General features: G+C 44.6%; 1 protein-coding gene across 1 annotated transcript; it reads right to left on the bottom strand.

The window, feature by feature from the left end:
* Nucleotides 1–11832: 11832 nt before the first annotated feature.
* LOC125637091 (small ribosomal subunit protein eS27-like) lies at nt 11833–12340 on the bottom strand. The gene has a single exon (XM_048851178.1). It carries the CDS (start codon nt 12312–12314, stop codon nt 12060–12062), a length of 255 nt encoding a protein of 84 aa, XP_048707135.1. The 5' UTR covers nt 12315–12340; the 3' UTR covers nt 11833–12059.
* Between the last annotated feature and the right edge of the window lie 484 nt (nt 12341–12824).

Raw genomic sequence — 12824 nt, 5'->3', positions numbered from 1 at the left:
TGATGTGATTTTCAAAGGTTCTGAGCACCTACAGCTCCCTGTCAAGTCAATGACAGTTGTGGGTAACAGGGAACAATTTTTTTTACAAAAATGTTTTTCCAGCTAAAAATGCAGCTTTGGCAACACCAACATATTTAATAACAATCATGTCAACTTCACCAATTTGTTTCAGATGAAAAAAAAAATTGTTTTGACATTTTTGAAATGAAAGGTTTTGATCTTCCAATTCAAATCCAAAGCAAAGCTTCTTTTTCAAATTTATCTAAATTATATTTTTGAGAATTAAAAAAAAAAATTAAAAATGCTCAAAATTGAAATGAACGTAGTCATAGGAAACAAATTTCAAAAATACACAGTTTCATTTCAGGTTCGACCCTAAATGAGTTTTCCCCCAAGCTTTGAGAATTACCAGCAAACCAAAAATCTGTTATTTGACCCGCTCTGGTGATAGGTGCTCAAAAAATCTTAAAACCAGGCCACATCGCTATAGCTCAATAGAGTTCCCAATTATCTGCTGACTAGGGAGTTTACCAGAGCACTTGCTGCCCTAAAATGCATAAGAAATGATTAAGTCATTCATAAAATCATTTCAGTGGGTGTTCGGTGTTATCAGAGTGTTTCCATGAAGCACCTAAGGGCACTCAAAATATAAGACAAACAGTAATATTGGGAGCTGTGAGATGACTGCACAGAGATAAGAGACATCAAATGGGAGAGCAAATTCACTTCTACAGTATCAAGACACCAAAGAGAACGTCTTGCCTTCTTTCTGACTATGCCATTCCCGTGCGTCTATAGGACTGAGAAGCATGGTTCTGATAGTGCTTCACATTTCTGTGCCATGCAGATGATCTATTGTGCTATATGTATTATTGTTCGTATGAAAGGGTTTTGTGTATCAAGTCATAGCCTCTGATCCAGATACACATTTCACATCATTTTACTTGGAACGGTGCTGGTTAACAACCTCCATACATCGTAGCCTCAGCTGTGTGACCCAACCCTCCCTCTGAGGAATTGCCTGGGATCCCACTAATGAGCCTCCTAACACTAGAAATTTATACACCAGCTAGAATTCCCGAGGCTACAAGGAAATACCTAGTACACTGCAAATAGTGATAAAGTTACTTAGTTACCTAAGGCATCATATAAGATAGTGAGCTGTAGCTCACGAAAGCTTATGCTCAAATAAATTAGTTAGTCTCTAAGGTGCCACAAGTACTCCTTTTCTTTTTGCGAATACAGACTAACACGGCTGCTACTCTGAAACATATAAGATCACTGGCATCTTTAAGGTAGAGTACTGTATATTCTTTTAGTTATGCCTCCCTTGAGAGCTAAGCGCCCAAGAATTTTCAGCTATAAATGGAAGATATTTAATCTCTATTAATCTGCACAAACAAACCTTTCCAGTTACCAGCTGGCTGCATCAGAGATTATTAATGGAACGTGGAAGTCACTGATGCTAATGCTCAAGGCTGTTTCTAAAATTTACACCGTGAAACAACAGATAGAGATGACACACACCATAGTTGACAAATATGTCATGGATTGGATGGGATGGAGGCTGAACTACTCTCTCTCTCTTAGGAGGGACGGTTTACGAGTTGTTTCAGGAAACGGTTGAGCTCACTTGAGGAAATGTACAGGAAATGGTCTTCATAACCCATGCCATACAGTAGAACCTCAGCGTTACGAACACCAGAGTTACGAACTGACCACAGTAGTCAGAAGTATGCAATCAGGCAGCAGAGACCCCCCCCCGAAAAAGCAGCAAATACAGTACAGACTCTGTTAAATGTAAACCACTACAAAATAAAGGGAAAGTGGCATTTTTTCTGCATAGTAAAGTTTCAAATCTATATTGAGTCAATGTTGAGTTGTAAACTTTTGAAGGAAGAACCATAGCATTTTGTTCAGCATTACGAACATTTCAGAGTTACAAAACTCTGTACTTGTTCCTCTGGGCACAGAACTCCAGTTACCAATGCAGGCAGTCCATTCTTCAGCCTTATTCAGGTTTGAAAAGAAAAATACCCCTTTTGCCATTGTTGGTGTAGATCAGAGGTGGGCAAACTACGGCCCGCTGAACTGTCCTACCCATCCCCTGAACTCCTGGCCGGGGAGGCTCACCCCCCGCTGTCTCCTCTCCCCCGCAGTCACGCCGCCATGCAGGGAGCGCCCTGGGCGGCGGGGCTGCACGCTCCTGCAGGGCAGCGCGGCAGTGTGTCTAGCTCCAGCCGGCGCGGCTCCAGGCATGCTGCTCTGAGCGGCATGATAAGGAGGCCGGGGCGAGGGGTTCCAGGGGGAAGTCAGGGGACAGGGAGCAGGGGGGAGGTTGGGTAGGTGTGGGAGTCTGGGGGCCTGTCAGGGGGCAGTTGGATGGGGCGGAGGTTCTGGGGTGGGGAGGTGAGGGGATGGGGAACGGGGATGTTGGTTAGGCGTGGGAGTTCCAGGGGGCAGGGGTGTGGATAGGGATTGGGGCAGTCAGGGAACAGGGAGCAGGGGGCGGTTGGATGGGGCGGAGGTTTGGTCAGGGGGCGGTCAGGGGATGGGGAACGGGGTGGGTTGGCTAGGGCGTGGGAGTCCCAGGGGGCCTGTCAGGGGTCGGCGGTGTGGATAGGGGTTGGGGCAGTCAGGGGACAGGGAGGGTTGGATGGGGGTGGGGTTCAAGGGGCGGCTAGGGGTGGGGGGTCCTGGGAGGGGACGGGAGGGGGACAAGGAGCGGGGGGGGTTGGATGGGTTGGGATTCTGAGAGGGCAGTCAGGGGGTGGAAAGTGGGAGGGGGCAGTTAGGGGGCAGGGGCCAGGCTGTTTGGGGAGTCACAGCTTTCCCTACCTGGCCCTCCATACAGTTTTGCAACCCCAATGTGGCCCTCAGGCCAAAAAGTTTGCCCCCCCACCCCCGGTGTAGATTATAAATTGACACGTTTTAATGATGAAATCCAATTCTCCAGAAAGATGTTAGAGATATCTGTATTTTTTTTTAAATATGTATGTACTTCAGTCTACATGATTAGGATTACCATATTTCAGGTGCCCCAGAAGAGGACACTGCTGGGGGGAACCAGAGGTGAGGTACAGTTGGGGGTGCTGGAAGGGATACCTGCAGTGGGGGTACTCACTGGAGGTGGGGGTCAGCATCACTCCCTGTCACAGTGGTAGGGTGTCTGGTGCAAGCCCAGGACGCAATGACAGTCATGGGTCAACACCTCCCTGCGGGACCCCCTCTGCAGGGCTGGGAGCCGCCGGGGTGGGTGGGATCCAGAAGCTGCAGTTGCAGGGGCGGGACCAATTGGGAAGTGGACCAATCAGGGCTCTTTCTGAGCTGCAGTGTCTGGTCTGCAAAAATCCCAGACATTTCCTGTTGTTTGAACAATTTGCTCAAACAGAGGACAGAGCCTCAAAAAGAGGGTCAATGTCCGGGAAAACCCAGATGTATGGTAACCCTATATATGATTATTCTAATGCTGCCTGCTACAGGTGGGGCAAAGAGTTAACTCAGTCCTGGGAGGCTTTGCACAACCCCAGGAACTTGGACAATGACTCAGATTCAATTGCTGGTGCTCAAATGGACAATAAGAAACGAATTCACTGAGGAAAGCCTACCCTGACCCTCAGCAAGATGCATACACCAGATTGGCTATGTACAAGGGTTCCAGGTCAACCAAAGGGACTTTGCAATGAATAAAGGACTGCCTGTGAACTCAGGGAGGATGCTGACAGAAGTTCAGACTGAGAAGCAGACACTGCAGGGACAGCGTCTACCTCACCCAGCTACTGTGCTGAGCAGGGGATTGCTGGGACAAGGGGGCCCTACCTAACCCTGCAAGGAAAGGCTAAGATTTAGTTAAGACAATACACATATCAACCTTTGTTGTTTAAACCCATTCCTCTGTTATGTTCCTACAGATAAATAAATTATACTCTGTCACTATATTTTTATCCTGGTCACAAGCTCCTGGAAGGCAGTATACAGATGGGCCCAAAACCCAGTTTTGCATGCTGAGGATGGTGTTGGTGAACAGGGGTGCTGTGACCTTGTGAGTCTAAGACTGGGGCTAAATGGTGGGATTGCACCGTAAGAGAAGAACAGGCATGGCCTGGGTTTGTCTTCTGACCTACTGAGGCTCAAAGGCTGCAATTTCTCAGGGATTTTGGATACTTAATTAACATTAATTTTAATGGGAATTGTCAATCATATCCCTTTAGGCACCTATCAAAATTGCCTCTGGGAGGCAAAATAGGCTCTGGGAGACAACATATCCTGCTTACCAGACTGATCTATTCCAGAGATAAGTCCAAGAGATACACAAACAGGAGAAAAAATAAACAAACAGCTCCACTGCAGGGAACACCCCGATTCCCTATCCTCCTTTTGCCTTTGTCCCCCAATGCACATTGTGTGGTTATCGTGATAAACTCAGGTCTGAAGTAAGCTCCTTGTGTGGCTAATTGGACTAAGGGAAGAGGAACATGTCTGGGTCTGTTTCTGCCTTCAAAGAACACACACAACTTCATCTATGAATGGAGAAGTGGGGAACGGTCTTGCTCCAGGTCAGAAGTAGGTGGAGAACCATGCTTGTTTTGAGGTCTTTCCCAACTGACAAGATGCTTTCTCTGGTCCTCCTTTGATCACACTTGGAGAGTTGAAATTTGGACAATTTCCTCTGTCAGAGCTCCAGTGTGGATCCACCACCATTTGTTAGTAGCATAACTCCTTTGAAATTGTGCCTGGCTAATAGATTGTCAGGAATCCAGAGAAGAAACTAACTCTTGCATTATTATGTTGGGAGAGATGCATTCCACTGGCACCATTCTCTGCTAGTCATATATGGCTCCTAGGCAAGACAAATTCTAACTCTTTAGACCTCATCAACCATGTAGCACTTAGACAGGTTTAATGCAGCAGCATTTAGAGGGAACATATCCATTCAGAACAAGAAGAACCTTCTGTGGCTGTATAGCCTAGATGACATGGAGCATCTGCTGAATTTACAACAGCGGGAGCAATTTTGGATGAATACAGTCTGTGGTAATAAAGACTGGCATGGAATATTTTCTCCTAAATGGCTGGTAATGAAGCCATCAATATTTTTAGCAGGTTGCATGTTCCTATTCAATCTCTTTAAAATTGATTCTTTCCCAGGGGCTTTATTAGTTTTAGTTCTTTGGGCATGTTGCATTGGCTTTAAATGCACTTGAAAATTTCCCATTTCTAGAGCTAATTTCTTAACAACATAATACAGCTTTCCATTGCTCCAGCTTCTCCCCATCTGATACACTGTCAGCATTCCTCTGTCTCTCTCTTTTGTCTTCTTTCACTGCACTGGGTGCAATTTGACTTTGTGTATGAATTATCTGTTTCCTGTTGAAAATGTTCTGCTTTTGGTATAGTCGTTACAACACTACCGGCAAAAGCAAGATCATGAAAGGGATAGTCTCCAGTGATACTGGTTTTCCTACCTCTCTCTTTTGGTACTGTACTCTGCATGATCCCCTAGTGAGATCCAGAGAGAGAGAGAGAGGGAAAAAAATTCTCTGCCTCCCTCCACTTTTATTTCCACATGTTCATTTCCTTTGCTCCCTGCTTCTAGTCAACATCTGATAACATATCCACAGTACATGCCCTTGAATATTCTCTGGTAGGATGATGTGATACATAGGAAGGCAATTAAATGTTTCTTCTTTGATCTTTGTGTAACTAAGAAACAGTACATTTGTATATTGAAGTCTCCAGGAAAGCCAAAAATATGAATCAATTACATGATTCCCGAGGCTAGTGACACACACTGTGCCTGAGTTTTATATCTAGTATTTTCCCCCCTCTTACTCCCCTCCTCCCCCCCAATAGTACCATGGTTTCATACCATTCCAATGTTTGCTGTCTATTAAATCCATCTCCTTAGGAATTCTAACATTTTTTCTCCCTTTTAGTCATTTGAGATCAACTAATGATGCCCCTGCTCACAAAGATGAGAGCTGCCAAGGAAGATCGGGATGAAAAAAGAAGCATGTGGACTTCCAGGCAGAAAGAGTTGATTGAATTGTTCTGTCTCTCTCTCTTTCCTTTTCTGTTAACTTGTCACAACACACTGTGTCACGTCAGCGGTTAACTGTGGGTTCATAATTTGTTCAGGTGGACTTGAACCTTGAAACATTTTGTTTCAAGGACTGGCTAGTAAAGGGAGATAGTTACATGTCCAAGCAGCAGGTCTCATACAAATTAAGTGGTGCCCATTTGAAGTCTAGGTCGTTTTCCATCTGTTCTATCAAATGCCACCTATTGACTAAATTATCCTGCTGGTGCAAACTTCTAGGAAACAGGGAAGCACAGTATGTGTCTCTTCCCATTTGAGACTTCTTATAGAAAGGATTGGGCAAAGGGCATAGCTAGGGCCCTACCAAATTCACGGTCCATTTTGGTCAATTTCACAATCATAGGATTTAAAACATCATAAATGTCATGATTTCAGCTATTTAAACCTGAAATTTCACGGTGTTGTAATTGTAGGGGTCCTGACCCAGAAAGGAGCTGTGTGTGTGGGGGGGGGGGTCACAAGGTTATTGTAAGGAGGGGTTGCAGGATTGCTACCCTTACTCTGTACTGCTGCTGCGGAGCTGGGCTCTCCGTCAGCAGCTGCCACTGTCCGACCACCCAGTTCTGAAGGCTGCAGCGCAGAATAAGCGTAGCGTGGTACAGTATCGTTGTCCTTACTTCTGCACTGCTGCTGGTGGTCTGGCCACAAAAGACCAGATTTCATGGTGGGAGACCAGATTTCAGTCTGTGATGTGTTTTTCATGGCCGTGAATTTGGTAGGGCCCTAGACATAACTCCACCTGCATAGGTCCAGGTCACAGCTCTGGAAAACATCATGGGCAAAACAGTGCAGGATTCCCAGGTTTATTCCAATTCTCCACCGCTCTTCTTTTACACAATTTTTAGGACAACTTCACTTCAGAATCCCCTAGGAGACCATATCTTCCCACTCTGATTTGAACCTAGTTTGGAAGAGTTTGTATGCTCTCCATCTTCCTCCCTTTGAACCACTGACAAACATCTCCTTAGAATTTATGACCTTCAAAGCAATATTCTTAGTGGTAAGTACCTTGACTTGAAGGGCAGCCTTGTTTTTCCAAACCTGCCCCATTATTTATTTGGTAATCAGCCAAAATTAACATTTCTCTTATGATAGTTTCACTTAAATTAAATAACGGTTCATGTCTAAAATTATTTCAATTATTCCTAGTTTAGAAGTGGACAGTGTGTTATAGTTAGTGGTCATTTATATTCGTGCAACTCCCATTGGTCGTAGGAAACTGAGGAAGAGTCAAGGGGGTAAAGACAATGGTGGGGAAAAATCTTTGACCAGTATTGACCTGTTTGATTAAATGGAAAGAACAACTCAAGTTCCATTTCCTAATTCCACACTTATCTCTGTAGCTTTTTGCTCCCAAGGATCCAGCTTCCCCCACCCCCCTCCACACTCCAACCTCTATTTTTGGACATTCCACTCTCGTTTCAATAGTGCATAGTTATGTCATTCATTGCAAAGACAGATATTTTACTTCTAGGTATTTCAACCCCATGAAGGGGCATGGACTGTCTTACTGTGAAACTCACTACTTCACCAGTGGGTGAGATAATACCTTGTATTGGCCCAAGTTCTGTTGGTGAGAGAGAGAAGCTTTTGAGTGACACACAGCTCTTCTTCATGTCTGGGAAATTTACTTAGGGCAGGTCTACTCTTAAAACATTGCATTTGTGCAGCATCACAGAAGCAGCTGCTGTGCTGGAGTGCTTAAGTGAAGACACTCCTACACTGACAGGAGAGCTTCTTTCATTGAGGTAGCACTGTCTAATCGGAGTGTTAGGTCGGTAGAACTATGTCACACATGGGGGTGGCAACCCTACCTTCTCCCTTGGTTTTCAGCCAGCAGACAGGCAGATAGTTCCATGCTCAGACATGTATCTTATTTCTCTGCCCATGACCAGATTTCTTTGGATGGACTTGACTAGATAGACTGCACTCAGGGATTTTCATAACCCGTAATGCAAAGTATGCATACAGAGGTTTAAGACTGTAAGAGCTTTTGAGGCAAGGAGCGCATTTTGGTGTATGTTTATCATGTGCCTAGCGCTCTGGGGCCCTGACCCAAGACTGGGGCCTCTAGATGTTATAGAAATACCAGCAGTAAATAAACACATGTAAGTGATTTCATTATTTCTTATTTGTATTTCAGTACTGTCTAGGCGCCCCAGTCATGGAGGACCACTGTACAAACACAAAACCAAACACTGGTTCTTGCCCCAAATAACTTGCAATCTAAGACAAGAGATAATAGGTAGTCACAGAGACAAACTAGCTTCTCTCTATTCCAACCCATTTGTCATTACCAGCATTAGTATCTTAGTGACCAGTCCTGCTCCCTTTGTGATCAATAGTCACTGTTCTTTCTGTTAGACACAGCTGAAAACCTATTTATCATGAACTATTCTGACAGCAAATGCCGAAGCCCTTAGCACTGAAGTTCTCTCTTTACTGAGTTTTAAAATGCTGGCTTCTCACCTTCACTGAATTTATTTCTCTAAGGTGCTTCTAACAGTGTGTTCTGAGAAAAACCCCATCCCCTGGTCTTACCCGACAAGAATCATCGCTTCTAATTTTCATTGTTCTCCTTTGTTGCCTATGCTTGTCCCTCTCAAAATTAAATGCTGCTTTGTGTGCCAACTCGCTGCCGTTCTCCCACAGGGTTCTCAATCAATCACAAACTCTTTGTTTACTCTCTTCTAAAACTAATATAGGACAGGTTCATCATAACAATTTTCTCTGGGGACACAAGCTTTGATTTCATTCTACTTTGATTTCTCACTTGGTCATTGTTTTGAAAGATTCCCTGCAGAGTTGCATTGCACATCACTGATTTCTCTCTCTTTCCATCGAGATTCCAGAGAAAATGAGCAGCTTTTGTTACTAAGTCCTTCTGTCTCCCCTTCATTGTATTCCTCCTCATTTCACGCTGGCTGCTACTTTTAAATGTTCACCCTGCTGCCACAAGTACCATCTGGAGACTGGAAACTATGTGTTGTAAGGTATAAAATAAGCTTTCCTCTTCCGTCAGGAAGGAATGCCTTAAAAAAAATCCAAAACCCTATTGCTATACGGGAAGCAGTCATTAAACAAAATAGCAATTTTCTTGCCCACGTATATTTCGCACTTCTAGACAGCAGAGAAAGGTGCTTCAATTATTTATTTATTTATTTGCTTTTCAGCTCCCTAGCTTCAAAGGCACAGCTTGCAGCCTGTCTCCCACCCTTCAATAAAAACTCCAAGAGATTTGTTGAAATTACAGACTTCTTTCGCTGAACGAGTAACCCAAAGAGACAGTATTATTATGGAATAGATGAACAAATACATTGCCCTGTGCACATGGCTGCACGTGAAAGAGGAGTTAGCTTAAAATGTTCCCCATTCCTTTGCAATAAGCTAAGATTCTCTGCAGTGCCAAGATGGGGTGCTGCAAGAGACCTGGTTATGGAACCCCGAGTCTCAGAGATGGTTGGCACCACCCTAGCCCCAGCCAAGGTGACCATATAGCAAGTCTGAAACATTGGAAATGGAGGGTGGGGGGTAATGGTTGCCTATATAACACAAAGCCCTGAATATCTGGACTGTCCCTATATAAATTGGGACATCTGGTCACTCTAGCCCCAACACAAGCTACAGCAACTGTGAGGCTTGTGGTAAAGAACTAAACCAATTAGCCGGAAGCCGTAGCAGGCTGATAACATCTGACTGTGAATAAGCCACTAGAGGAGGGTGACAAAGACACTCACATGGCTGGTTCGTTACACTTGTTCGTATTGAGGAGCGGTCCCTGAATGCCTTCACCTCCTACCCATGGCCATCATGTCTCCACAATTTGTGTATAAATACACAATCACACTGTTTCCTTATAAACATATTAATGCCAGGTGTTACCTTTGCCTCCACTGTACACCCTAATGCCTGTTTCTTCCAATGATATAAAATGGGTTACACTGACATTTAAGAGAGCCGAAGTGATAATGAATAGAAATTATGTACTAGGTAGACAACTTGTGAGCCTGACAGTAGGTATATAAGGCAAACATATTCTAGCATGTGTCCTAAGGTTTGGTATGGACTTCAGTGGAGTTATTCTGGGTTTACATCACTGTAAAGGAAACCAGAATTTGATGTATAGACTCCAAGTAAAGTTTACTGAGAGAGGGAACTTTGACCAGGACATCTGTGTGATCCTCGGCTATATTTTGAAAGGCCCTGAAATCTAACTTCCATGTTTGACCAGAGACCGGCAGAAGGGACTTGTAATTGGGGGCCCTCACTCCTAGAGCTCCCCTTGGTGGCCCACTGCAGTGCTGCCATTGCATCTCTGCCTCAGTTTCCCCTAGTAGGCTCCAATTAGTCCCATAAGGACTATATATATTGAACAGTATCCCTTCAAGGCTCTGGTTTATTTAACTCACAGGCTTGTACTCACAGTACAAATAGGCTTTCCCCCCAGTATCTCCAGCAGGAGGGAAAGGGGCTGACTTAACTTTAGTCCATCAACCCTGCTTATGTCCAGGTCCCTTATCAGCAGGACCCTCTTCACCCTGAACCCTCTTCTGGAGCCAGGGCCTCTTGTCCTCACCTGTGGAAAGGGTCGCTTGTCTTGGGTCAAGGTCCCCACAGAGGTCAAACTGCAACAACCCTTCCTTGGGACAGCATACAATTCTTGTGCTCTAGAGTTTCTGCTGCTACCTGGTGAAGTCCTTCCATGGGGCTAGGTCCTTCCTTCCAGAGCCTCTCCCCGCAAGAGCATTCTTCCTTGGTTTCCTCTCCTGGTGAGCCCCCTCACCAGGTTCCTCCTGAGAAGCTCTCCCTCTGGGAGCTCTCTCTTTCTGTATCCTGGGGACTATTCATACATTCATAGATATTTAGGTCAGAAGGGACCCATTATGATCATCTAGTCTGACCTCCTGCACAACGCAGGCCACGGAATCTCACCCATCCACTCCTGTAACAAACCCCTAACTTATGTCTGAGCTATTGAAGTCCTCAAATCATGGTTTAAAGACTTCAAGGAGCAGAGAATCCTCCAGCAAGTGACCCGTGCCCCATGATACAGAGGGAGGCGAAAAACCTCCAGGGCCTCTTACAATCTGCCCTGGAGGAAAATTCCTTCCCGACCCCAAATATGGCGATCAGCTAAACTCTGAGCATATGGGCAAGATTCACCAGCCAGATTCACCCAGGAACCTCTTTTCTGCAGCCACCCTCCCAACTGGCCCTAGCTTCCTTTTAATTTATTGCCCAGGTACTTCACTGCCTAACTAACTGCCTCGCAATAACTCTACATTAACAAGTCCCAGGTGAACCTCAGTTGCCTCATTCCCCCTCAAGGAACCTGTAAGAGGTAGGCTGGGTCCCTGACCACTTCACTGGGCCAGCTACCCTCTGACAGGACATTTCTCTCATTTATTGTCTAAAGGAGAGTACCTTTGACAATGCATCACCACGCAGTACTGCAATATACTGTCAGCATTAACCAATTATATCCTGATATGGGATTTGAACCAATGACTTTCTGGCCAAGAAGCAAGATGACTACCCAATCTGGCAGTAATAATCCCATAATGAAAAATGTAATTTGTGGTTGCAAAACATTTTGTTCTCCGTATTTCCTAGAGCTGCCTCTTAATAATCCGGTTTGCTTTAAATTGCTCTTGAATGAGCACAGAAAAAATAGCAACAAGCACAAGTGCTTGTAGAAATAGAAAAGGCAAGTTTTTTCTCATGAGAGCAGGTTTTTTTGTATTTTATCCAAAATTTATTGACAGTCAGATGGGTGAGGCGACAGGGACAGTATGAAAGTCATGTTCTCCATTCACGTTCCAGAGACGTGTTGAAAGCCTTCTGTTCACATCAGGACACTTAATGTTGCTCTGTGGCTGAATCCCATGCTCTTGAACCATGTGTATTTGTCTGTGCAGCCAACTGCGCAGGTAGTCCCACCCATCTCAGACACTTTAGTTTAGTGCTGCTTTCGTCTGAAGGAGCATCCTTCTGTAAGCCTTGCCTTTCCCCCGGTCGGCTGGCACAGCACAGCTGAGCAGCCAACACACAGAACTACAGTCTGAGCATGGCTGAATACAGTGGTGATTTTGTAGCAACCTGGACACTTCACGTCCATGAAATAGGAGGTCGGACTCTGGACCAGACGCTTCTTCTTGTGTTTCTGCTTCTCCTCCTCGGGGGAGGGATGCAGCAGGTCTTTCGCCAGAGGCATGTTCGCGTGGAGGCAGTCGGGGCCGAAAAGGCTCATCACACTGTATGAGTCAGATTTACCAGTATTCAAATAGTAGAAATACTTCTAACTCTGCATCTTTATGTATTAGATAGTATATTTATTAAAGAGAATTTGTTCCCTAGGTTTGATTAAATTAAAATTCTTCAATAAATATAAGATCATGTTTCTATGTGCATTCATTGTCAGATAAATATTAGTTTGTCTCACAAGAAGTGGATTTATTATTGTTAAATCTCTTCTCTATTGGGTATATATTTGGAGAACAAAGATGCTCGTGGCAGCACAACTTAATAAACCTTATACAAACACACCAAGTGGAACTTTACATTTGCAAATGAGACAATGATTTCTCCCCCTTCTTCCTCCCCTCTTTAACAGTGAAGTCAGTGCTTGCAAAATATGCTAAAGCAACAGACTGATGTTCCAACTATCTCCTCAGCACAGGTACAGCACAGGCTGTCAAAAGACAAGCTTCCCACAAATTGCTTC

Source organism: Caretta caretta, chromosome 5 (genome assembly GCF_965140235.1).
Source record: "Caretta caretta isolate rCarCar2 chromosome 5, rCarCar1.hap1, whole genome shotgun sequence".
Lineage (NCBI taxonomy): Eukaryota > Metazoa > Chordata > Testudines > Cheloniidae > Caretta > Caretta caretta.
The sequence above is the reverse complement of the archived record's forward strand: the minus strand, read 5'-3'. Positions and strand labels throughout refer to the sequence as shown.